The sequence below is a fragment of the Hemiscyllium ocellatum genome, chromosome 9 (assembly GCF_020745735.1).
Source record: "Hemiscyllium ocellatum isolate sHemOce1 chromosome 9, sHemOce1.pat.X.cur, whole genome shotgun sequence".
Taxonomy (NCBI): Eukaryota; Metazoa; Chordata; class Chondrichthyes; order Orectolobiformes; family Hemiscylliidae; genus Hemiscyllium; species Hemiscyllium ocellatum.
This window is the reverse complement of record NC_083409.1, coordinates 111,748,118-111,774,888: the sequence shown is the minus strand read 5'-3', so window position 1 is coordinate 111,774,888 and position 26,771 is coordinate 111,748,118. Positions and strand designations below refer to the sequence as shown.

At 48.7% G+C, this 26,771-nt stretch overlaps 1 protein-coding gene across 1 annotated transcript in view; it reads right to left on the bottom strand.

Annotated features, from left to right (window-relative positions):
* The window catches only part of dnai3 (dynein axonemal intermediate chain 3), a 117,066-nt gene extending 97,605 nt beyond the window's left edge, over positions 1 to 19,461 (bottom strand). Inside the window, exons 1-4 of the mRNA XM_060829623.1 lie at positions 19,176 to 19,461; positions 10,582 to 10,766; positions 4,308 to 4,412; positions 1,312 to 1,320 (exon numbers count right to left, since the gene is read on the bottom strand). Of these exons, the coding sequence (XP_060685606.1) occupies positions 1,312 to 1,320; positions 4,308 to 4,412; positions 10,582 to 10,766; positions 19,176 to 19,461 (585 nt within the window). The remainder of the gene's footprint in view (positions 1 to 1,311; positions 1,321 to 4,307; positions 4,413 to 10,581; positions 10,767 to 19,175) is intronic.
* Between the last annotated feature and the right edge of the window lie 7,310 nt (positions 19,462 to 26,771).

Genomic DNA, 26,771 nt, shown 5'->3' with positions numbered 1-26,771 from the left:
AGGAATCTTGGTGTTCAAGTGCATAGATCCCTCAAAGTTGCCACCCAAGTGGATAGGTTGTTCAGAAAGCCTATGGTGTTCTGACTTTCATTAAAAGGGGGATCAAATTTAAGAGCCGCGAGGTTTTGCTGCAGTTCTACAAAATCCTGGTGAGACCACACTTGGAATATTGTGTCCAGTTCTGGTTGCCCTCTTATAGGAAAGATACAGAGGCTTTGGAAAGGGTGCAAAGAAGGTTTACCAGGATGCTGCCTGGACTGGAGGGCTTGTCTTATGAAGAGAGGTTGACTAAACTCAAACTTTTCTCTTTGGAAAGAAGGAGGAAGAGAGCTGACCTGATCAAGGTGTACAAGGTAATGAGTGGCATGAATAGAGTGGATAGCCAGAGACTTTTCCCCAGGGCAGGATTGACTGCCACAAGGGGTCATAGTTTTAAAGTGTTAGGAGGAAGGTATAGAGGAGACGTTAGAAGTAGGTTCTTTACACAGAGAGTTGTGAATGCGTGGAATGCGTTGCCAGCTGTGCTGGTGGAAGCAGAGTCATTAGGGACAGTTAAGCAGCTATTGGACATGCACATAGACAGCAGTGAATCAAGGGCTGCATAGGTTAGGTCATTTTATTTTAGACTAGGAATAATCCTCAGCACAACTTCATGGGCCGAAGGTCCTGTTCTGTGCTGTACTTTTCTATCTCTATATGTCTAAGCATCTCCCCGTCAAGTCCCCTCAGAATTTTGTTTGTTTTAATAAGATCAGCTTTCATTTACCTCTCAAAGGGTCATGGATCTATGGAATTCACTACCTCAGAGGGTGATGGATGCTGGGACATTGAGTAAATTTGAGGAAATATGTTTTTAATTAGTAATGGGTTGAAGGGTTACGGAGAGTGAGAGAAAGTGAGGAATGCTGGAGATCAGGGTCAAAGAGTGTGGTGCTGGAAAAGCACAGCAGGTCAGGCAGCATCCGAGGAGCAGGAGAGTCAATGTTTCAGGTATTACCCCAGGAATGTATGGGGTGTAATGGAACTGAGAGATAAATAGAGGTGTTGTGTTGGGGCTCAGGGCAAGGTAGCTGGGAAAGCGATAGGTAGATGAAGGTGGGCGGTGATGATGATAGATCGGAGGGGAGGGTAGAGCGGATAGGTGGGAAGGATGATGGATAGGTGGGACAGTTCAAGAGAGCGGTGCCGAGTTGGAGGGTTGGATCTGGAATGAGGTGGTGAGAGGAGAGATGAGGAAACTGGTGAAGTTGACGATGATGCCATGTGATTGGTGGGTCCCAAGGCAGAAGATGAGGCATTCGTCCTCCAGACAACAGGTGGCTTGGATTTGGATGGAGGAGGTCCAAGATTTGCATGTTCCTGGTGGAGTGGGAGGAGGAGTTGAAGTGTTCAGCCACAGGGCGTTGGGATTGTTGGGCTTGTGTGTCCCAGAGATGTTCCCTGAAACATTCTGTAAGTTTGCGTCCTGTGTCCCCAATGTAGAGGAGCGGACACAGTCGATTAGCTGCTTGGATGTGTAGGAAAATCTCTGCCGGATTTGTAAGGATGCTTTGGGGTCTTGGACGGAGTTGTAGAGGGAGGTGTGGGTGCAGGTTTTACACCACTTGCAGTGGCAGGGGAAGGTGCCAGGGAATGGGAGGGAAAGTGGAGTTGAGGCTGACATGAGATCAGGCACGATGGTATTCAATGGCAGGGCAAACTTGAGGGTTTGAATGGCCTCTTCCTCTTCCTAGGTCTTATGTTTTTATGTTTTAATTATTACAGGTGCAAAAAATCAATCTCTCCTCATTAGATAGTGTCTACATGCCTGGGATCAATGAGTGAACTTTCTCTGGACTGGCTCCAATGTCAGTACATCTTTCCTTAGATGCGGGACCAAAAGTGTTCACAGTATTCCAGCTGTGGTCTGATTAGTACTTTGTGCAGTTTGAGTAAAAAGCCCCATGGTCCTACACTCCATTCTCTTTGAAATAAAGGCCAACAGTCCCATTTGCCTTCCCCATTATTCACGGAACTTGGATGCTAGCTTATATATCAAAGGATATGTTCCAAGAGTCTTGAGACATTCACTTACTCATCACTAGTTCATTAGTACTTTTAAAAACCTTGAATCAATGGGATGCAATCATTTTAAAACTATCAGTGCAATGAGTTAGCTCATTAATTTGTTCTTGGAACACATAATAAAGGGATGTAAGCAGGTATTTAGAATCCCTACAGTGCAGATAGCAGCCCTACTGCCCATCAAATCTGCACCAACCCTCCAACCAAACCAAAACCACCACCTGACATTTTAATGACTAATCCATCCCCCTGAACACTACGGGCAATTTAGCCTGGCCAATCCATTCTAATCTGCACATCTTTGGACCATGGGAGGAAACCGGAGCACCCGGAGGAAACCCACGCAGACACGGGGGGAATGTGCAAACTCCACACAGTCAGTCGCTCAAGGCTGGAATCAAACCTGGGACCCTGGCGCTGTGAGGCAGCAGTGCTAACCACTGAGCCACCGTGCTGCCCATGTGAGGCAGGTATATGTGAAGCACAGTCTGAATTCACACCTAGAACAGGAACAAGCCAAGGGATATTTAACCTAAGAACAATCTTGAATAAAAATCAATGTAAATGGGGAGAGATTGCAGAACTCTGTAGAGCAGAGGGATGTGGAAGTCCTGATCAATGAATACAAAGGTAGTGTATAGGGAGAGCAAAGGATTAGAAGGTTTAATGTTATCTCATTTACTGCAAAGAAAATGAAATAAAGGAATAAGGAAGTGTTAGTACAGAGCCTGAATGCCAGACAGAATCAGATATTTTACAGTGGAGATGGAGACCATCGTGTCTACACTGGCTGTTCAGCTAAATATCATTCCCAAATGTTAACCTTCCATTTCTCCCCCTCCTCCAATCCTTGCACATTATTTCTATCCAAACAATTGTCCAACTACATCTAGAGAGCTATAGACAGTTTTGTATGTTTGTGTGTTTCACAATCCCTCAAGCCCACCTTCCCTTCCCCACCCCTCCCCATCCCTCCCCACCCCTCCACACCCCACCCCACCCCTCCCCACCCAACTGCACCCCATCACACCCCACCCCATCCCTCCCCACCACTCCACATCCCACCCCACCCCTCCCCACCCACCCAACCGCACCCCATCACACCTCACCCCACCCCTCCCCACCCCTCCACACCTCACCCCACCCCACCCCACCCCATCCCTCCCCACCCCTCCACACTCCACCCCACCCCTCCCCACCCAACCGCACCCCATCACACCCCACCCCATCGCTCCCCACTCCTCCACACCCCACCCCACCCCACCTCTGGATATTGAATACATCGAAAAACTCTATTTTTTTTTCAACCAAAAAGAATTTGCGATGGGTCAGTTTTAAATTGAGGTTCACAATCAGGGTTTGGTAACTATGTAAAAGTTTGGCCGATGTTAAAGTGAAAATGAATAAAGAAAAAATCGAATAGTAATAATAACAAATTAAACATCACCTCCATTATGAGCAGAAATTAAGGACCACAAATAGTTCAATTTGCTCTTTCTTTTCTCTGTGACAAGTACCAACCACATTTTGAGCCAATGCACCATTCCCACCCCTCCTTCACCCTTATACCAGTTATGGCACCAATAGCCAAATTTCACTTCAGAGTTAACCCGTTCCCTGCAGTGGACTGTGGCAGTTCAAGAAGACAGCTCACCACCATCTTCTCAAAGGAGAAAGTGAGGACTGCAGATCAGAGTCAAAAGTGTGGCACTGGAAAAACACAGCAGGTCAGGCTGCATCTGAGGAGCAGGAAAGTTGACGTTTTGAGCATAAGCCCTTCATCAGGACATTCCCTGAATTTCGACTCACCTGCTCCTTGGATGCTGCCTGACCTGCTGTGTTTTTACAGTGCCACACTTTTGACTTTGAACGCCTTCTCGAAGGCAACTAGGGATGGCCCAGCCCCACCGCCCATGAGTGAATAAAAAAAAATAAGAGAAACTATTCCCATTGCTGGGGGGAGTGCAGGGCAGTGGGACATAACCTTAACACAAAAACCATTCAGTTGAGAAATTAGGTTAAACTTCTTTGCAAAAAGCATTGCAGAAATATGGGACTCTCCCACAGAAATGAGCTCGATTAATGTTTTGTAATCTGAGATTGATAGATTTCAGAGACATGCCTAACAGAAAGGACACCAGGTGGTGGACCCAGATGAGCAATGATCACATGGAGAGATGGAACAGACCGGAAATGGAATGGAATCCCCTGCCCCAGGCTCTGTGTTAAAGAGAATCGCTTACCTGTAAAATCGCTTCCTTCATCATTTCATTCATAACCATATAGAAACTTTGGCCATACTTGAAATCTTTGTCCAAGGCAATTAAAAACTCTTCTGTCGCATGGTCCTGCATTGAAACAGAGTCAGAGCAGCTTTAGTTGGGGTGGGGGGGGGGGGGGGGGGGGGAGATTAGGAAGAGTTCCAGTAAACCATGTGAAACCAGGAGAGTTGTTGCATCGATATCAGACAGACTTAAACCCTTTGAGGACAAGTTCCATTTCCTGGTTGATTGAGTAACATTCTTTTCAGATCACTCACACTGACCCCAAACCCCCACATACTCAGCATCTGTACTTACTCCCTTACACCGAACCACACTGCCAACACCAGCCTCAGTCTCCTAGCTTCCCCTCACCATTAAACACTGGGACACTCTCTCTCAAAGCCAATTCTCCGACCTTCTCCCTGTAATCCTTGATTCCCTTATCAAGAGCCTAGCTACGTCTGTTTTAAATACACTCAATGCCTTGGCTCTACAGCCTGCTGTGGCAACGCATTCCATAGATTCCCCACCCTCTGGCTGAAGACATTTCTCCCCACCTCCATTCTAAAGGGTCATCCCTTCACTCTGAGGCTATGCCCTCGGATCTGAGTTTCTTTTACTAATGGAAACATCTCCTCCATATCCACTCTATCCAGGTCTCCCAGTATTCTGTGAGTTTCAGTCAGATCCCCCTCATCCTTCTAAACTCCATCGAGTACAGACCCAGAGACAGCAACACTTTGTCACATGACATGTCCTTCATCATGAGGAAGGACTGCAATGGTTCAAGGAAGAAGCTCATCGCGATCTTTTCAAGGGGCAATTAGGGACGGGTAATAAATGCTTGGCCCAGCTAGTGATGCCCACATCACGGAATAAATAACAATTCTAGAATCTCAAGTTTGAGAGTAAGATCGTGGTGAAGAGTGATCCCTGTGCCTGAAGCATGGTGACCCTCAGGTAAAATCACCACCCATCATCTCTCTCTCTCTCTCTCTAATGGGAGTGCAACCTAGTGGTCCTCAGGGATGATGGCTACTTCACTTTATGGACTTTGGAGAATGAGGCAATGTCCAACAGACACCTCCAAATCCTGGAAAGGTACCATCAATGGTACCTCCCCAACTTCCTTCAAATCAGGAAAGGTGGTCTAACAACAGCTTCCTGTCCCAGGAAAGGTGGTCCAACAGCAGTTTCCTGTCCCAGGAAAGGTGGTCCAACAACAACTTCCTGTCCCAGGAAAGGTGGTCCAACAGCAGCTTCCTGTCCCAGGAAAGGTGGTTCAACAGCAGCTTCCTGTCCCAGGAAAGGTGGTCCAGCAGCAACTTCCTTCCCAGAAAGGTGGTCCAACAGCAGCTTCCTGTCCCAGGAAAGGTGGTCCAGTGCAGCTTCCTGTCCCAGTATCCAGGTGTGGGTGTTGCTGGCTAGGTCAGCATTTATTCTCCCTCCCTAATTGCCCAGAGGGCAGTTAAGAGTCATCCATTTTGCTATATGTCTGGAGTCACATGTAGACCTGACCAGGTAAGGATGACAAATTTCTTCCCCTAATGTCCAGATTACAGAGGAGGAAGTGTTGGATGTCTTGAAATGGTTAAAGGAGGATAAGTCCACAGGGCCTGATCAGGTGTACCCGAGAACTCTGTGAAAAGCTAGGGAAGTGATTACTGGGGCTCTTGTTGAGATATTTGTATCATCAATAGTTTCAGGAGAGGTGCCGGAAGACTGGAGGTTGGCAAATGTGGTGCCACTGTTTAAGAAGGACGGTAAAGACAAGCCAGGGAACTATAGACCGGTGAGCCTGACCTCAGGGCAAAGTTTTGGAGGGAATCCTGAGGGATAGGATATACATGTATTTGGAAAAGCAAGGACTGATTAGGGATAGTTAACTTGGCTTTGTGTATGGGAAATTGAGATTTTTGAAGAAGTAACAAAGAGGATTGATGAGGGCAGAGCAGTAGATGTGATCTATAGGGACTTCAGTAAGGCGTTCGGCAAGGCCCCCCATGGGAGACTGATTAGCAAGGTTAGATCTCATCGTATACAGGGAGAACTAGCCAGTTGGATACAGAACTGGCTCAAAGGTAGAATACAGAGGGTGGTGGTGGAGGGTTGTTTTTCAGACTGGAGGCCTGTGACCAGTGGAGTGCCATAAGGATCGGTGTTGGGTCCTCTACTTTTTGTCATTTACATAAATGATTTGGATGTGAGCATAAGAGGTACAGTTAGTAAGTTTGCAGATGACACCAAAATTGGAGGTGTGGTGGACAGCGAAGAGGGTTACCTCAGATTACAACAGGATCTGGATCAGATGGGCCAATGGGCTGAGGAGTGGCAGATGGAGTTTAATTCAGATAAATGCGAGGTGCTGCATTTTGGGAAAGCAAATCTTAGAAGGACTTATACACTTAATGGTAAGGTCCTAGGGAGTGTTGCTAAACAAAGAGACCTTGGAGTGCAGGTTCATAGCTCCTTGAAAGTGGAGTCACAGGTAGATAGGATAGTGAAGAAGGCATTTGGTATGCTTTGCTTTATTGGTCAGAGTACTGGGTACAGGAGTTGGGAGGTCATGTTGCGGCTGTACAGGACATTGGTTAGGCCACTGTTGGAATATTGCACGCAGTTCTGGTCTCCTTCCTATCGGAAAGATGTTGTGAAACTTGAAAGGGTTAGGAAAAGATTGACAAGGATGTTGCCAGGGTTGGAGGATTTGAGCTATAGGGAGAGGCTGAACAGGCTGGGGCTGTTTTCCCTGGAGCGTCAGAGGCTGAGGGGTGACCTTATAGAGGTTTACAAAATTATGAGGGGCATGGATCGGGTAAATAGGCAAAGTATTTTCCCTGGGGTTGGGGAGTCCAGAACTAAAGGGCATAGGTTTAGGGTGAGAGGGGAAAGATATAAAAGAGACCTAAGGGGCAACTTTTTCACGCAGAGGGTGGTACATGTATGGAATGAGCTGCCAGAGGAAGTGGTGGAGGTTGGTACAATTACAACATTTAAGAGGCAGCTGGATGGGATATGAATAGGAAGGGTTTGGAGGGATATGGGCCGGGTGCTGGCAGGTGGGACTAGATTGGGTTGGGATATCTGGTCGGCATGGCCAGGTTGGACCGAAGGGTCTGTTTCCATGCTGTACATTTCTGTGACTATGACCCTATAAAGGAACAAGAGACTTTCCCAACAATTGACAATAGTTTCACTGTCATCAGCAGACCTTTAATTCTAGATTCTTTATTGAATTCAAATTCCATCATCTGCCAAGGTTGGATTTGAACTCTGATCCACAGAACATCAGCTATACTTCAGTCCCGCGATAATACCATGAAGCCATTACCTCACCCATGACTGCTGTTACCCAACACCAGATTCCCTGTAGCAACTGCTCAACTCAGTCATATTGGATGGCAGACTCCCAGGAGAACAGTGGAGGTGACTTCGGGACATCCTCAAAGCCTCTGTGAAAGAGGTCAAACATTCCCGCTGACTTGTTTGAGACCCTGGCTTGTGACTGTTCAAAATGGAGAATGTTCGTTCATGAAAGTACTTTGTCAGGAATGGTCAGAGCTGGTGTTGAGAGGTCCAAGGAATGTTCAGGCCTCCAATGATCCCATCTCCCTGTTCCTTCAAGCTTACCCTCCTCACCTGTGGAAGAGTCTGGAGATCGCACGTTCAAACACACAAACAAGAAACAAGAATAGGTCACACAGCCCTTCAAACCTGCTCCACCGTCCAATAAGACCAGAGCTGATCTGATCTTAAACTCAACTCTACGCTCCTGCATTTCCCCGATAACCTTTCATGCCCTTGATTTTCAAGACTCTATCTCTCTCTGTCTTCGTAAGATTTAAAGATTCTGTATCTACTGCCTTTGTAGGAAAGGAATTCCAAAGACTCTCAACCGTTTCATCTGGCAAAATGGCGGCAGAGTAGCAAGGTCCACCTGGAGACTATTCCTTGTCTTTCCTCTCTTTTTATGCTCTCACTTTAGCAATCCTGGAGCGGAGTGAGGGAATCCCGAGTCCCAGAGCAGGGAGAGGGGGAATCCCGAGTCCCAGAGCAGGGAGAGGGGGAATCCCGAGTCCCGGAGCAGGGAGAGGGGGAATCCCGAGTCCCGGAGCAGGGAGAGGGGGAATCCCGAGTCTCGGAGCAGGGAGAGAGGAAATCCCGAGTCCCAGAGCAGGGAGAGGGGGAATCCCGAGTCCCGGAGCAGGGAGAGGGGGAATCCCGAGTCTCGGAGCAGGGAGAGAGGAAATCCCGAGTCCCAGAGCAGGGAGAGGGGGAATCCCGAGTCCCGGAGCAGGGAGAGGGGGAATCCCGAGTCTCGGAGCAGGGAGAGAGGAAATCCCGAGTCCCAGAGCAGGGAGAGGGGGAATCCCGAGTCCCGGAGCAGGGAGAGGGGGAATCCCGAGTCCCGGAGCAGCGAGAGGGGGAATCCCGAGTCCCGGAGCAGGGAGAGGGGGAATCCCGAGTCTCGGAGCAGGGAGAGAGGAAATCCCGAGTCCCAGAGCAGGGAGAGGGGGAATCCCGAGTCTCGGAGCAGGGAGAGAGGGAATCCCGAGTCCCGGAGCAGGGAGAGGGGGAATCCCGAGTCCCGGAGCAGCGAGAGGGGGAATCCCGAGTCCCGGAGCAGGGAGAGGGGGAATCCCGAGTCTCGGAGCAGGGAGAGAGGGAATCCCGAGTCCCAGAGCAGGGAGAGGGGGAATCCCGAGTCCTGGAGCAGAGTGAGGGAATCCCGAGTCCCAGAGCAGGGAGAGGGGGAATCCCGAGTCCTGGAGCGGAGTGAGGGAATCCCGAGTCCCAGAGCAGGGAGAGGGGGAATCCCGAGTCCTGGAGCAGAGTGAGGGGGAAACCGGAGTCCCAGAGCAGAGCGAGGGGGAATCCCGAGTCTCGGAGCAGGGAGAGAGGGAATCCCAAGTCCCGGAGATGGGAGAGGGGGAATCCCAAGTCCTGGAGCAGAGTGAGGAGGAATCCCGAGTCCCAGAGCAGGGAGAGAGGGAATCCCGAGTCCCACAATAGGGAGAGGAGGAATCCCGAGTCCCAGAGCCGAGTGAAGGGGAATCCCGAGCCCCAGAGCCGGGAAAGGGGGAAACCGGAGTCCCGGAGCAGTGTGAGGAGGAATCCCGAGTCCCAGAGCAGACTGAAGAGGAATCCCGATTCCCGGAGCAGGGAGAGAGGGAATCTCGAGTCCCAGAGCAGAGAAAGGGGGAATCCCGAGTCCCAGAGCAGAGCGAGGGGGAATCCCGAGTCCCGGAGCAGGGAGAGGAGGAATCCCGAGTCCCGGAGCAGAGAGAGAGGGAATCCCAAGTCCCAGAGCAGGGAGAGAGGGAAGCCCAAGTCCCGGAGCAGGGAGAGGAGGAATCCCGAGTCCCAGAGCAGGGAGACAGGGAATCCCGAGTCCTGGAGATGGGAGAGGAGGAATCCCGAGTCCTGGAGCAGGGAGAGGAGGAATCCTGAGTCCTGGAGCAGAGCGAGGGGAAATCCCGAGTCCCAGAGCAGGGAGAGAGGGAATCCCAAGTCCCGGAGCAGGGAAAGAGGGAATCCCGAGTCCCGGAGCAGGGAGAGGGGAAGGGAGTCCTGGAGCAGGGAGAGGGGGAATCCCAAGTCCCGGGACAGAGGGAGGGGAAGGGAGTCCTAGAGCAGAGAGAGGAGAAGGGAGTCCTGGAGCAGTCCAACTTACCATGGTGCAGCTGAGTGCTGGTGCAGAGAGGGCTGTGGGTGTAGGGTGGAGTGGGACTGTTGTTGGACTGGGTCCTGGTGCAGGCTGGTTGCTCACTGAGTTGCTGCTACGTAATATTGATCTGACATTCTTCACCAGACTGTAGTGTTAATCCTTCAACTCAGTTATTACTATCTTATTTCTAAACTTTTTTTTTAGATGCTATGAAAAATGCTACTACTTTTCTTTTTGTTACTCTTTTGAATCGAAGGTTTGTACCAAGGTACCTGTACCTAGGCTGGTGTCATTAAAGGTAGCCATTGTAAAAACATTTCATTGTACCCCCCTACTGGAGTACAAATGACGATAAGGGATATTCTAAACTACTAACAGAAAATTTCCTCATCCCTATCTTATTTTTAAACTATGATCTGTCCCATTATCCATCTCTTAACAAATTGGAATGGAAACAAGTCATCTTCGGTCCTGAATGTCATGCTGAGAGAGAGAGAGAGAGAGAGAGAGAGAGAGAGACATTGAAGAACTATAGATGTACCTTCCCTGTGGCCTAATCATTCTTTAATTAAATATAATACCAACCAGGATCAGATTTTTGAACGGGTAGAAATCGGAGATGCCTCCTCTTGATTTCATGTCGTTAATAATATCTTCCTTTTTAATAAGCTTGTAAGGATGATCCTCAGTCACATCCTGGTCGATCACACACTGGAAAATTTCTTGAGTCCTCGAGGTCAGAACAAGAGGAATAACATCCTCATTGAAGACTGCAAACAGGATTTAATCTCATTTACTTTAGAGTCAAGTCATAGGTTTCCAATTGAAATACATTTTGATTTCAAAGCAATCATATTAGTGGGCGGCACGGTGGCACAGTGGTTAGCACTGCTGCCTCACAGCGCCTGTAGACCCGGGTTCAATTCCCGACTCAGGCGACTGACTGTGTGGAGTTTGCACGTTCTCCCCGTGTCTGCGTGGGTTTCCTCCGGGTGCTCCGGTTTCCTCCCACAGTCCAAAGATGTGCGGGTCAGGTGAATTGGCCAAGCTAAATTGCCCGTAGTGTTAGGTAAGGGGTAAATGTAGGGGTATGGGTGGGTTGCGCTTCGACGGGTCGGTGTGGACTTGTTGGGCCGAAGGGCCTGTTTCCACACTGTAAGTCTAAGTATTAGCACAGAGTCTCACTATGAAAAGCAGGTCAACTTGTTACTCTGTTTTATAACAGGTTACAAAGCAAAACCCTGTTGCTTTGGATCAATTCACACAAGATGATCCATTTTAAATGGTTATAGACTAGACCAAACCCCCTCAAGCTATAAGAAGAAGATAGCCTAGACCATCATGTTTTCTTATTTTAAAGACAAGTACCAGGTGTTGCTTTCTGGATGCATTTCAATTGGTCAAACTACATGGCTTGAAGTAAAACAAATTTTATTCATAGGCTATAGTTAAAATTCAATAAAAGAAAGGAGAAATTGGAATAACAACACTATTGGAAAGCTTAAAAGAATAATAGATTATTTAATTACTAAACAATAATTGTTTCAATGCAGCAACATCTCATAAACACAATCCTTGGCAAAGGTAAATTCAGTAAAACAGATCGTCTCACAGGCAATTCTCCAGTCCAGGACGAAAAACATTAAGAGAAAGCTCTGAGAGAGAGAGGGTAGTCGGGAGGGATGTATTGCAGCTTCCAAACCCAACTTCACGATCCCAGCAACTGACTGAAACACTAGAACTAAAATTCCTGGTTCTGTGGGAGTTTGACCCCACCCGTTCAGGCTGCTTCTATTGTTCCAACTTAAAAAAAAACCCAAGGCTTGATAAGCTGCTTACTTTATTGGCTCAGTGTAGGCCAGTGTAAAAAAGGCCAAAAGGCACCTCTTACAGCCATAGCATTGTCATGAAATAGCCTCAAATGCGATTGGAAAGAGGATTCAATTCTGTAGCTTTCAAATCCAGCAGGAAGGAGGGGACTATGCAGAGAGATGTAGTCCTATCGTGCACTCTGCCATGATCACGGTCAATGTGGGAAGTACCTGTAGAACAGGAAGTAAGTGGGAACAGGGACCACCTCCTTTCCTTCCTTGAACCTGATATGTTTGCATCATCATTAGCCATGAATGAGTTCCCGGAAGACTGGAGGGTAATGAATGTTGTGCCTTTATTCAGGAAGGGCTGCAAAAAAAAAAACCTGGGATCTACAGACCAGTAAGTTTACATCTGTGGTTGGTAAGTTACTTGAGAAGATTCTGAGAGATAAGATATGCATGCATTTGGAAAGACATGGTTTGATTGGGAGCAGTCAGCATGGCTTTGTGTGTGTGAATCATAAATTTGTTAGAGTTCTCAGATAAAGTGACCAGAAAGGTTGACAATGGCAGGGCGGTAGATGTAGCCTTTATGGATTTCAGTAAGGCCTTTAATAAGGTTCCACATGGTAGACTGCTCTGGAATGTTAGATCACATGGAATCCAGGGAGAGCTGGCAAAATGGTTCCACAATTAGCTTGATGGTAGGAAGCAGAGGGTATTAGTGGAAGGATGCTTGTCAGACTGGAGGCCTGTGACTAGTGGGGTGCCTCAGGGGATGGTGCTGGGCGCATTACTGTTTGTTATTGATATGAATGATTTGGATGAAAATGTACAAGGCATGATTAGTAAGTTTGCTGATGACACTAAAATAGGAGGGATCGTGGACAGTGAGGACCTTGATCAGTTGGGGAAGTGGGCTGAGAAATGGTAAATGAAGTTTAATATAGATAAGTGTGAGGTCTTGCATTCTGAAAAGTCAAATCGAGGTAGGAGTTTCATGGTGAATGGTAGGGCCTTAAGGAGTGTAGTGGAACAGAGGGATCTGGAGTTCAGGTGCATGGTTCTCTAGAAGTGGAGTCGCAGGTAGACAGGACAGTGAAGAAGGCTTTTGGCACACTGACCTTCATCAGTCAGGGCACTGAGTATAGAAGTTGGGAAGTTATGTTGCAGTTGTACAGGATGTTGGTGAGGCCGCACTTGGAGTATTGTGTTCAATTTTGGTCACCTTGCTGTAGGAAGGATGTTATTGAACTGGAAAGAGTGCAGAAGAAATTTACAAGGCTGTTGCCAGGAGTAAAGAGTCTGAGTCATAGGGAGAGGATGGACAGGCTAGGACATTTTTCTTTAGAGTGTCGGAGACTGAGGAGGGCCCTTATAGAGGTGTATAAGATCATGAGAGGCATGGATAGGGCGAATGCACTGTCTTTTTCCCAGGGTTGGGGAATTGAGGACTAGAGGGGCATCAGTTTAAGGTTAGAGGGGAAAGAATAAAAGGGAATCCGAGGGGCAGCTGTTTTACACAGAGGGTGGTACGCATATGGAATGAGCTGCCAGTGGAAGTGGTTGAGGCGGGTACATTAACAACATTTCAAAGGCATTTGGACAAACACGTGGATAGGAAAGGATTGGAAGGATATGGACCAAGTGCAGGGAAATGGGGTTAGCGTGAATGGACATTTTGGTCAGCATGGACCAGTTTGGGCCAAAGCCTGTGCTGTAGGACTCCACGACTCTCTGATGATCCACAAACTGACGCCACAATAAGCATTTTTTTTGGGGTGTACTGACAGCTAATTTAAAGGAGTGTGCTGTGTGCACATCGTTTGCTATGTTTTCCATAATTCTTGTCTTTCCTCGCTCTGTTGAACAGTTTAAGTTATTTTAAGTGCCTTTGGGATCTTGTTTTGTTTTTCCCACAGGATGTGGACCTCAGCACCTTCTGAAGGGTATTTGGAGCTGGACAACGAATGCAAACTGATGCCCATGTCCACATAATCTCCAGGAAGAGGTTTGCTTATATCAGACAAGGCACATATTTGCATAAAACCTGAATTAATAAGAGACTTGGCTTGCTGGTGGACACTGCCATCTAGCTGTAAATGTGAGAATAAGAGCATTTTGGAGAAACTGAAACCAAAGTAGATTGCAAGGGGAACTTGAAACAGTGAAAGGAAACAATCAATAGGTATAGACAGAAAGTGGATGAAGAAAAGAGTGAGGAAAGAAATAATCAGATTTCTAGAGGCTAAACATGTCATGGAGTGAGAACAAAAGATCTGTTGTGATCATACAAAAGCTCCGAACAGGCTTGATGGGCTGAATGGCCTCCTCCTGCTCCTATTTTCTATGTTTCAACATTTTCTCTAAGTTCACTGGTATAGGTAGGAAGCAATATAAAATGCTGTTTTATCTGAAATTCACATTTCAAACCTGGGTGTAATTATTTGGCTCAATCCCCTTTGTGTGAAATTGCAAAAATAAGGTCAATTTGAGAACTGGAGATCTACAGCATTTCTGAATCCCAGCATCCACAGTTCTGGTTTTTATTGCAGAATGGAGGTTTTGTTTCTCCCGCATGTATACATACTGACCTCCCGGCCTCTGCTGGGAATAATTGACACTCGACTAAGAGCAAGCAACTAGGAATTTGACTTGGCAATCAGTCAGTCATCAGCAGATGTATCAGCTATCTCTGGTCTGACTTTGTTTTGCTGTTTCACGACAGACTTAGGAGGCTGCGCTGATACTCAAGCCCCATTCTGCTCAGGGTCGCAAAACTTAAAGGTTTTGTCGCAAAACTCAAAGTTCCCCAAGTTTCCTGTCGTGTACCCTGTTCACTGTATTCCAGACAGGTCTAACCAGGATTTTATGTAACTGCAGCCTCACTTCTACATCCTTAATCTATAGTCCTCCATGTGTGGCATCAGTGAATATCAAGTGAAAATCTGTGATTGTGACCGTGATATTGCCGGGATGTTGCTAATACCCATTTGGTTCACGAATAGCTGACAGTGAAAGAAATCTGCTGTCCTTACCTGGCCTGACTTACATGTGACTCCACACCTACAGCAAAGTGGTGCATTCCACACAGTCCCCTGAAATGGTTGCTCAGTTAAGGGGATACTAAGAATGGACAAAAAATATTGGCCTTGCCAGTGGTGTTTACATCTCATTCAAGAGTTTAAAAAAAAACTCACTTCCAGATTTGACTCTTTTTGCTGACTTTAAGCGTGTTTTGGACCGAACTCTGTCTTTCACCTTGGTTGTTGGTTTCAAATCAGTAGGTGTGACGGGTCTAGATACTGCCATGTCACTCTCCTTGTTAGGAAGCTGTAGAAATTAACATGCTACAAGTCAGAAACAACACTGTAGACTTAAAAAATGCTCATAATCTCAGTAAAATGCTTTGGATAAACTACTCAACAGATGACCTGCATCACCAATGAACTGTATACACTTTTCTATTCGATTAGTCTGTACTTTGAACTAATGAAGCTTTAACTCTATTCTGTCAGATCCAACCGTTTCTTTAAAATCAAACTGCTCTGAAGAAATACATGTAATATTGACTTTGGTTATTCTCCGCAGATGTTGTTGAGTTTCTCCAGCAATTTGCTTCTTCTCTTCAGTTTGAATTCTACTTCTCTATTGTAACAATGGGAAGCATTTCTATTTGTAACAGACTGAAATTGAAGTTTATAAGTATTGGGCCAGCTCCTGTTTTGCCTTTGGGACAAAGGCTTTAGGACTAAATTCACTCAAACTGGGGATCACTGAGCAGGTAATATCTGAACAGGTGGTGGTGAGCTACATTTAGATGACTGTACTTGTGGGTTTGGAAGGTGCTGTCCAAGGATGTTTGGTGAATTTATGCAGCTCAGTAGTAGCAGCGTATTAGCGAGTTTTGAGAAGATTTGTAGCTCAGGTTGAGGTTCTGGTTGTAGGTTTGCTCACTGAGCTGGAAGGGTCACATGCTGGAAGCGTTTACTATCTGCAAGATGGACTGCAGAAATGTACCAAAGATCCTTAGACGGCACCTTCCAAACCCACAAACACAGTCATCAAGAATAACAATGTACATGAGCATTCCCTCTCAGGGCATTGTGCGTCACCCCACAGTGCATGGACTGCTGAGGTTCAAGAAAGCACCTCACTCCCACCGGGGTGGCTCAGCGGTTAGCACTGCTGCTTCACAGCACCAGGGACCTGGGTTTGATTCCAGCTTCAGGTGACTGTCTGTGTGGGGTTTGCACATTCTCCCTGTGTCAGTGCGGATTTCCTCAAATCCTCTGCGGTCCCTTTGATACCTGATTTTTTTTCTCCTAAGTTTTGTTCAAAATGCCTCATGATGCGGCAATATATTAAAAGTCCTACAGCAAATATATTAGACCGTAACACATTGGAGAAGAAGGCCACTCGCCCCATCGACTCTGCTTTGCCATTCAGTGAGATCATGGCTGATCCAATAATCCCCAATGTGGGGCAGACATTCCTGATGAAGAGCTTATGCCCAAAATGTTGACTCTCTTGCTCCTCGGATGCTGTCTGGCCCTGCTGTGCTTTTCCAGTTCTACATTTTTTGACTCTGATCTCCAGTATCTGCAATCCTCACTTTCTCCCAACAATCCTCAACCTCACTTGCCTGCTTTTCCCATGTAACCCTTGTTAACAATGCTCCATTGCAACAGTGAACATCCTGCGGCACTTCACTGATATTTTGTAAAGCAAAGCCTACGTCATGTGCCATATAAGAGATGCTAGGAATGGGTTCCAGTGTCTAGGGCCTGGATACTGAAAGTATGGCTGCCACTAAGAAAGTGATTGAAATCAGAAAGGTCAAAAACGCTACATTTGAGGAGCACAGAAATCTCAAACAGTTGTGAGGCTGGAGAAGATTACAGAGATAGGGAGAGGGAGACGCCATGGAGGGATTTCAATTTTGCCTCAAATTGGTCAAAGAACCAAGGAATCAAAAAAAAATGAAACTGGATCCTGCTGTGGGTTAGGTCATCAGTTTAGATGCACTCAGCAGAAATTTCTGGAAAACAGCAACTGGTCATAAAATCACAGAGATGTACAGCATGGAAACATACCCCTTGGTCCAACTCGTCAATGCCGACCAGATATCCTAAACTAATCTAGTCCCATTTGCCAACATTTGGCCCATATCCCTCTAAACCCTTCCTACTCACAAACCCATCCAGATGCCTTTTAAATATTGTAATTGTACCAGCCTCCACCACTTCCTCTGGCAGCTCATTCCATACACGTACCACCCTCTGCTTGCCCCTTAGGTCCCTTTTAAACTTTTCCCCTCTCACCCTAAACCTATGCCCTCTAGTTCTGGACTCCCCCATCTCAGGGTGGCAGGGTCTGTGGAGAGAAATTAAGAAATAAAAGCTTCAGGTCAAATAACCCTCCGTTCAGAGGAAAGGTCACTGGACCCGAAATGTTAACTCTGATTTCTCTCCGCAGCTGTTGTCAGACCTGCTGAGCTTTTCCAGCAATTTTTATTTTTGTTTCTGTTCTACAGCAGCCGCAGTTCTTTAGGTCTTAGGTGCACTCAAAGTTGCTGAGACTGCAGCCCGTTCACACACTCCAATGAATATCACACCATTACAGAATTATTGCAGCACGGAAGGAGGCCACTCGGCCCATCGTGTCTGCACCAGTTCATCAAATGAGCATCTCCTCCTGGTTCCCTTCTCCCTCAAACTGTGCGCTTTCTTCCTTTATGAAAACGACAGTCTTTTACTGAGTCAGCCTCCACACCATCAAACACATCGAGTTGGCCTGTGTGATGCTGTAAAACCGGTATCAAGTTGAGGAATCAGTTACATCTTGGACCAGGAGGGAGACAGAAGCCTCTGGCCATTGAGCAGAATAGGTTTTTATTTTTTTTAAATCTTAAAATAAGACATTCCCTTACACCTGGAGAAAGTGAGGAGCGGAGATGCTGGAGAGTCAGCGTCGAGAGTGTGATGCTGGAAAAGCCTAGCAGGTCAGGCAGCATTCTAGGAGCAGGAAAACTGACATTTCGGGCACAAGCCCATCATCAGGACTGAGATAAAGGGGCTATGCCTGAAAAGTCGATTTTACTGCTCCTCGGATGCTGCCTGAACTGCTGTGCTCTTCCAGCACCACTGATCCAGAATCTGGTTTCCAGCATCTGCAGTCATTGTTTTTACCTCTACCTTATTTCGGGTATAAGCCCATCATTAGGGCTGAGATAAAAGGTTTATTCCTGAAACGTTGGCTCTCCTGCTCCTCATATGCTGCCTGACCTGCTGTGCCTTTCCAGCACCACCCCGATGCCCTCAAATCTGTTTACACCCCACACACGATGTGTTTATTTTCTTCAATCTCCATTTCCCTGCAGGTTATACAAATCCCCCGAGGGGATGGGGATGGGGGGGGGGGGGGGGGTGTGTGTGTGTGGGGGGAATGGGGGGGATGGGGATGGGAGGGATGGGGATTGGGGGGGGATGGGGGGATGGGGATGGGAGGGATGGGGATGGGGGGTGGATGGGGATGGGGATGGGGGGATGGGGATGGGGGGATGGGGATGGGGGGTGTGGATGGGGATGGGGGGATGGGGGGGTTGGGGATGGGGATGGGGGCGATGGGGATGGGGATGGGGGGATGGGGATGGGGATGGGGATGGGGGGATGGGGGGATGGGGGGTGGGGATGGGGGGATGGGAGGGATGGGGATGGGGATGGGGATGGGGGATGGGGATGGGGTGTGTGGATGGGGTGTGTGGATGGGGATGGGGATGGGGGCGATGGGGATGGGGATGGGGATGGGGGGATGGGGGGGATGGGGATGGGGATGGGGGCGATGGGGATGGGGATGGGGATGGGGGGATGGGGGGGATGGGGATGGGGATGGGGGCGATGGGGATGGGGATGGGGAGTGGATGGGGATGGGGATGGGGGGTGGAAGAGGATGGGGATGGGGATGGGGGGATGGGGATGGGGGATGGGGATGGGGGATGGGGATGGGGGGATGGGGATGGGGATGGGGGGATGGGGATGGGGATGGGGATGGGGGGGTTGGGGATGGGGATGGGGATGGGGATGAGGATGAGGATGAGGATGAGGATGGGGGTGTGGATGGGGATGGGGGCGATGGGGATGGGGATGGGGGGATGGGGGGGATGGGGATGGGGATGGGGATGGGGGCGATGGGGATGGGGATGGGGAGTGGATGGGGATGGGGGTGGAAGAGGATGGGGATGGGGATGGGGGGATGGGGATGGGGGGGTTGGGGATGGGGATGGGGATGAGGATGAGGATGAGGATGGGGGTGTGGATGGGGATGGGGGGATGGGGGGATGGGGGGGTGGGGGGAGTCACTTACATTCATACTGGCTCCGGGCTGCTCCTCCTTTGTTGTCTCTCAGACTCTTCCGGCGTCTTTCGTCTCCATGGCGGTTGCTAGGAACCACCGGAACAAGCCGCTGATTGACAGACCCTCCAACCAATAGCGGACCCGGTGGGAGGCAGCACGCGCTGCATTGGAAGCCGCTGCATTGCGGTGACGCCGTGCAGTCTCTCCGCGGTGCTGCAGCCGCCGTGGCTCTAGGCGGAGGTATTGAGCTGGAAGCTGGACGCTCGGAGGGTTGCAATGCCCAGTGCTGGTGCATGCATTCCTGGCCTGGATCATGGAGGGAGCAGCCCTCTCAGCTGCACCCTCACATTGGTCAGAGGGCAGGGCTGGGGGGCTGCTGCACTGCCTGAAGTGTCATCTTTCAAATGAAACCTGAGATTCTGCCCTCGAGCTCTCAGGTGGATATAAAAGATCCTTGGCATTAGTCAAAGACCAATTTCAGTTCTCAACAAACACTGAAACACTCTCCAAAATGAACTAGAATTCCCACAGTGTGGAAACAGGCCCTTCGGCCCAGCTTATCTGCACTGAACCTCTGAAGAGTAACCACCCAGACCTGATCCCCTATTACTCTACATTTCCTCCTCACCTAACCTACACACCACTGAAAGCTATGGGTAATTTAGCATGATTCTAGATTATAGTGGTGCTGGAAAAGTTCAGGCAGCGTCTGAGGACAGGAAAATCGAGGTTTCGGGCAAAAGCCCTTCATCAGGAACAGAGCATGACCAGTTCACCTAATCTGCACATCTTTGGATTGTGGGAGGAAACCCACACGGACACAGGGAGAGCATGCAAACTCCACACAAACAGTTGCCCAAGGCAGGAATTGAACCCAGGTCCCTTGCACTGGGCAGCAGTGCTAACCACTAAACCACAATGCCACCCCTCTAGTTATTATCCTATTGCTGTTTGTGGGAGCATATCATGTGCAAATTGACCCCCTTGTTTTCAATGTTATAGCACTCTTTGGTTCTAAAGCAGTTTTGACATCTTCTGGTCATAAAATGTGAGTTCTCCAACGATGTAGGTAGGAAGAGAGATGGGGATATAAGGCAGAAATTCAGGGAGCCAGAGTGGAAACTTGGAGCTGGAACAAACAGTTGACCCCCACTTACCTCTGTCCAAGGCCCCAAAGGAGCCTTCCACATCCATCAAAATTTCACCTGCACTTCCATACATGTCATTTACTGTATCCCTTTGCCCGATGCGGTCTCCTTTACATTGGGGAGACAGGACGCCTACTCGCAGAGCGCTTCAAAGAACACCTCCAGGACACCCGCACTAACCAACCCCACCACCCCGTGGCTGAACACTTCAACTCCCCCTCCCTCTCCACCGAGGACATGCAGGTCCTGGGCCACTCCCACTACCCAATGCCTGGAGGAAGAAGGCCTCATCTTCTGTCTCAGGATCCTCTAACCCCATGGCATCAATGTGGATTTCACCAATTTCCTCATTTCCCTGCCCCCACCTTATCCCAGATCCAACCTTCCAATTCGGCACTGCCCTCATGACCTGTTGTATCTGTCTATCTTCCTTCCCATCAATCCACTCCACCTCCCCCCGATCTAGCACTATTCAAAGTTTGTGAGAAGATTTGTAGCTCGGGTGCTCGTTGTTGTGGTTCTGTTCGCCGAGCTGGGAGTTTGTGTTGCAAACATTTCGTCCCCTGTCTAGGTGACATCCTCAGTGCTTGGGAGCCTCCTGTGAAGCGCTTCTGTGATGTTTCCTCCGGCATTTATAGTGGTTTGTCTCTGCCGCTCCCGGTTGTCAGTTCCAGCTGTCCGCTGCAGTGGCCGGTATATTGGGTCCAGGTCGATGTGTTTGTTGATAGAATCTGTGGATGAGTGCCATGCCTCTCGGAATTCCCTGGCTGTTCTCTGTTTGGCTTGTCCTATAATAGTAGTGTTGTCCCAGTCGAATTCATGTTGCTTGTCATCTGTGTGTGTCTATCACTATTATCCCCACCTCCATCCACCTATTGCACTATCACCAACCTTCCCCCACCCCGCCCACACCCCTCCCATTTATCTCACCATCCTCTTGGCTCACAGCTTCATTCCTGATAGAGAGCTTTTGCCCAAAACATTGACTCTCCTGCTCCTCAAATGCTGCCCGACCTGCTGTGCTTTTCCAGTGCCACAGTGTCAACTGTATGTAGACAGGCCAACAAGAGGCGAGGCCACATTGGATTTGGTACTGGGTAATGAACCAGGCCAGGTGTTAGATTGGAGGTAGGTGAGCACTTTGGTGATAGTGACCACAATTCAGTTATGTTTACTTTAGCGATGGAAAGGGACAGGTATATACTGATGGGTAAAAAGTGAGGTCTGCAGATGCTGGAGATCAGAGCTGAAAATGTGTTGCTGGTTAAAGCGCAGCAGGTCAGGCAGCATCCAAGGAACAGGAAATTCGACGTTTCGGGCATGAAACGTCGAATTTCCTGTTCCTTGGATGCTGCCTGACCTGCTGCGCTTTAACCAGCAACACATTTTCAGCTCATATACTGATGGGCAAGAGTTATAGTTCAGGGAAAGGCAAATTACAATGCAATTAGGCAAGACTTAGGATGCATAGGATAGGGAAGGAAACTGCAGGGGATGGGCACAACTGAAATGTGGAGCTTATTCAAGGACCAGCTACTGCGTGTCCTTGATAAGCATGTACCTGTCAGGCAGGAAGCAAGTGGTCGAGTGAGGGTCAAGTTGAATCTCTTGTCAAGAAGAAGAAGAAGGTTTGACAAAGGGTCAGTTAGACTCGAAACGTCAGCTCGTTTCTCTCCTTACAGATGCTGCCTGACCTGCTGAGATTTTCCAGCATTTTCTCTTTTGGTTTCAGATTCCAGCATCCGCAGTAATTTGCTTTTATGTAAGAAGAAGGTTTGTGTTGGGATGAGACGTGATGGCTCGGTTAGGGTGATTGAGAGTTACAACCTAGCTAGGAAAGACCTAAAGAGTTATTGCTGGGGGAAAGGGAATTATGATGCGATTAGGCAAGATTTAGGATGCATAAGATGTGGAAGAAAACTGAAAGGGATGGGCATATTTATTTAGAGTAGATTACTTACAGTGTGGAAACAGGCCCTTTGGCCCAACAAGTCCACACCGACCCGCCGAAGCGCAACCCACCCAGACCCCTACATTTACCCCTTACCTAACACTACGGGCAACTTAGCTTGGCCAATTCACCTGACCCGCACATCTTTGGACTGTGGGAGGAAACCGGAGCACCCGGAGGAAACCCACGCAGACACAGGGAGAATGTGCAAACTCCACACAGTCAGTCACCTGAGTCAGGAACTGAACCCGGGTCTCTGGTGCTGTGAGGCAGCAGTGCTAACCACTGTGCCACCCTGTAAAATGTGGAGCTTATTCAAGGAACAGCTACTGTGTCCTTGATAAGTATGTCAGACAGGGAGGAAGTGGTCGAGCATGGGAGACATGGTTTACTAAGGAAATTGAATCTCTTGTCAAGAGGAAGAAGAAGGCTTATGTTAGGATGGCTCAGAGTAATTGAAAGTTACTAGCTAGCCAGGAAAGACTTAAAGAGAGAAATAAGAGCCAGGAGGGGACATGAAAAGTAATTGGTGGATAGGATTGAGGAAAACCCTAAGGCTTTCTATAGGTATTTAAGCAATAAAAGAATGACTAGAGTAAGATAAGGCCAGGAAGCATGAAGGGCTTATGCTCGAAACATCGAATTCTCTATTCCTGAGATGCTGCCTGGCCTGCTGTGCTTTGACCAGCAACACATTTTCAGCTAAGATAAGGCCAATCAAGGATAGTAGTGGGAAGTTGTGTGTGGAGTCAGAGGAGATAGGGGAAGCACTAAATGAATATTTTTTGTCAGTATTCACACTGGATAAAGACAATGTTGTGGAGGAGAATACTGAGATACAGGCTATTAGACTAGACAGGATTGAGGTTCACAAGGAGGAGGTGTTAGCAATTCTGAAAAGTGTGAAAATAGATTAGTCCTCTGGGCCGAATGGGATTTATCCTAGGATTCTCTGGGAAGCCAGAGAAGAGATTGCTGAGCTTTAGCTTTAGTTTTGATCTTTATGTTGTCATTGACTACAGGAATAATGCCAGAGGACCGAAGGATAGCAAATGTTGCCCCCTTGTCCGGGGAGTAGAGGCAACCTGGTGATTATAGACCAGTGAAACTTTCTTCAGTTGTGGGTAAAGTGTTGGAAAAGATTATAAGTGATAGGATTTCTAATCATCTAGAAAGGAATACATTGATTAGGAATAGTCAACACAGTTTTGTGAAGGGTAGGTTGTGCCTCACAAACCTTGTTGAGTTCTTTGAGAAGGTGACCAAACATGTGGAGGAGGGTAAAGTGGTTGATGTGATGTATATGGATTTCAGTAAGGTGTTTGGTAAAGTTCCCCATGGTAGGCTATTGCAGAAAATCCGGAAGTGTGGGATTGAGGGTGATTTAATGGTTTGGATCAGAAATTGGCTAGCTGAAAGGACAGAGGGCGACGGTTGATGGGAAACATTCATCCTGGAGTTCAGTTACTAGTGGAGTACAGCAAGGATCTGTCTTGGGTCCACTGCTGTCTGTCATTTTTATAAATGACCTGGATGAGGGCGTAGAAGGATGGGTTAGTAAATTTGCGGAGGACTAAGGTCACTGGAGTTGTGGATAGTGCGGAAGGATGCTGTAGGTTACAGAGGGACATAGATAAGCTGCAGAGCTGGGCTGAGAGGTGGCAAATAGAGTTTAATGCAGAAGGTGTGGTGATTCACTTTGGAAGGAATAACAGGAATGCAGAGTACTGGACTAATGGTAGTGTATCTTGGTAGTGTATTTGAGCGGAGAGATCTCGGTGTCCATGTACACAGATCCCTGAAAGTTGCCACCCAGTTTGATAGGGTTGTTTAGAAGGCCAATGGTGTGTTAGCTTTTATTGGTAGAGGGATTGAATTTCAGAACCATGGGGTCATGCTGCAGCTGTACAAAACTCTGGTGCGGCCACACTTGGAGAATTGCGTACAGTTCTAGTCACCGCATTATAGGAAGGATGTGGAAGCTTTGGAAAAGGTTTGGAAAAGTAAGATTCTGGATCAGTGGTGCTGGAAGAGCACAGCAGATCAGGCAGCATCCAACGAGCAGCGAAATCGACGTTTCGGGCAAAAGCCCTACCTTGGAAAAGTAAGGTCTTCCAAGGAAAGGCTGAGGGATTTGAGGCTGTTTTCCTCAGACAGAAGCAAATTGAAAGGTGTCTTAATTGAGAAAGATAACCAGAGGGTTAGATAGGGTGGATTGTGAGAGCTTTTTTCCTTGGATGGTGATGGCTAGCATGAGGGGGCATAGCTTTAAATTGAGGGGTGAAAAGTATAGGACAGATGTCAGAGGCAGTGTCTTTACTCAGAGAGTAGTAGGGACATGGAATGCACTGCCTGCAATAGCTGTAGATTCACCAACCTTAAGGACATTTAAATGGTCATTGGATAAACATATGGATGAAAATGGAATAGTGTAGGCTTTGTTTTCTAACCCCCACACTACCGCCTAACTGCGGTAGTGCTTATTTTTTTCCCCAGCCCCCATGTTGTGTGTGTGCAGGTGTGAGACACAATGAGAGACACAAGGTGCACGAATCTTCATTCAATTTCCACCACCAGGAAGATAGGAAAACACCCGGGTGACCAGTGACAAGCAGTGCCCTTCACATCAAAGGGCAATGCTGTGTGATCAAACAGTGAAGGGGAGGGCAGGGACTAAATCAAAATAGAGTTGGAGGGGGAAATAATGCACTCCACTCCCTGTAGCGCCCACCTCTCCCTGAACAACTCCAGGGTGTTGGTGGACACCGCGTGCTCATTCTCCAAGGACACCCGGGCCCTAACGTAACCGCGGAAGAGGGGCAGGCAGTCGGCCCTAATGATCCCCTCCACGGCCCGCTGCCTGGACCTGTTTATGGCCAGCTTGGCCAGGCCCAGGAGCAGACCCACGAGGAGGTCTTCAGACCTGCCCTCCCTCCTCCACACCGGGTGCCCGAAGATCAGGAGCGTGGGACTGAAGTGCAACCAAAAACAGAGGAGGAGGTTTTTAAGAAAATCAAAAAGGGAGTGCAAACGCCCACACCCAATAAACACATGGTCCACGGACTCCACAGCACCACAGAACAAGCAGTTGGGCTGGGAGTCCGTGAACCACCGCAATCTGCGGTTGCAGGGGACTGCTGCATGCAGCACTCTCCACCCCAGATCCCCGAGAGAAAGGGGGAGGACTCCCGCGTAGAGAGCCCTCCACTGGGGATCCCCACCGCCTGGTGGCAAATGGGCATGCCAAGGCGTGTCCGGGCGGTGGATGAGGGAGAAGAGGTGGACGGTGTGCAGCAGCAGTCGATACAAGGCCCGCCTTTTTACATCCTTAAAAGGGACAAAATTAAAATTTCGGAGGCGGCTCAGGTTGTGGGGCACAGGCTCCCGCGGGAAGTACGGGACCTTGGGGCCAATGTGAAATTCCATCCGGGCTGGGGTGAGCGCGGACGGGATCCCACCGCACACCTGAGCGTCCTCCAACTGGTGCACTACGTCGGGTCCGAGAACCGCCGTTTTAAGGTGTCGGATTGTGGTGGCCACGTACCAGACGTCTACCGCTGCCCTGCTCGCTATGCCCTGCGGCAGCATCCAGCCCAGGCCCCCAGCACCCAGCACGTCCCCGACCCTGGTCACCCTCGCCGCCACGGCCCTCCCCTCCGACAGCCACTCGAACCCGCGAGCACGGAGGTGCGGATTCCTGAGCAACGGCTCCCTGACGACAGCCGCTACTCCTGCCGGAGGGTAGGCGCGGCGCGATTCGACCATGTTCCAGACAGTGATCAGGTCCTGGTAAAAGACAGGCAAGCACCTTGAGGGCGACCTCCAAACCATCACGATCGACGAACAGGAGCTGCGTGTCGTAGTTGAGGTTACGCACCTGGCGGAAAAAAAATGCGTCGCCAGGGCGCACCACCTAGGAGGAGGCTCGACGTAAAGGTATCGCTGCAAGGTCTGAAGGCGGAAGGTCGCGACCTGGGTATGGACACACACCAGCGACTGACCACCCTCCTCAATAGGGAGACTCAGAACCTGCGCAGCGACCCAGTGCATCTTTTTGTCCCAGAAGAAGTCGACCAACGTTCTCTGGGTGTCAGCGACAAAGCCAGGGGGAGGGACCAAAGTGACCAGCCGGTACCACAGCATGGCGGCCACCAGCTGGTTTATGACCAGCACTCGGCTCCTGTAAGATAGCACTCGGAGCAGTCCTGTCCAGCGGCCTAGGCGAGCCGAGACTTTAGCCTCCAGCTCCTGCCAGTTGGCCGGCCAGGATTCCTCGGCCGGACTGAGGTAGACCCCCAGGGTGTAGGTTAGATAGGCTTCAGATTGGTTTCATAGGTCAGTGCAACACCAAGGGCCGAAGGGCCTGTACTGCGCATTAATGTTCTAAGTGTGTCATTACATGTCCAAACAGGTTGATTAAAATGATCTATTCTGACGTTCAGTTATTAGGAGCCCTGCTAGGAAAATAAATGACACTATCATCTTAAGGCTCCACTGTTTCCTGAC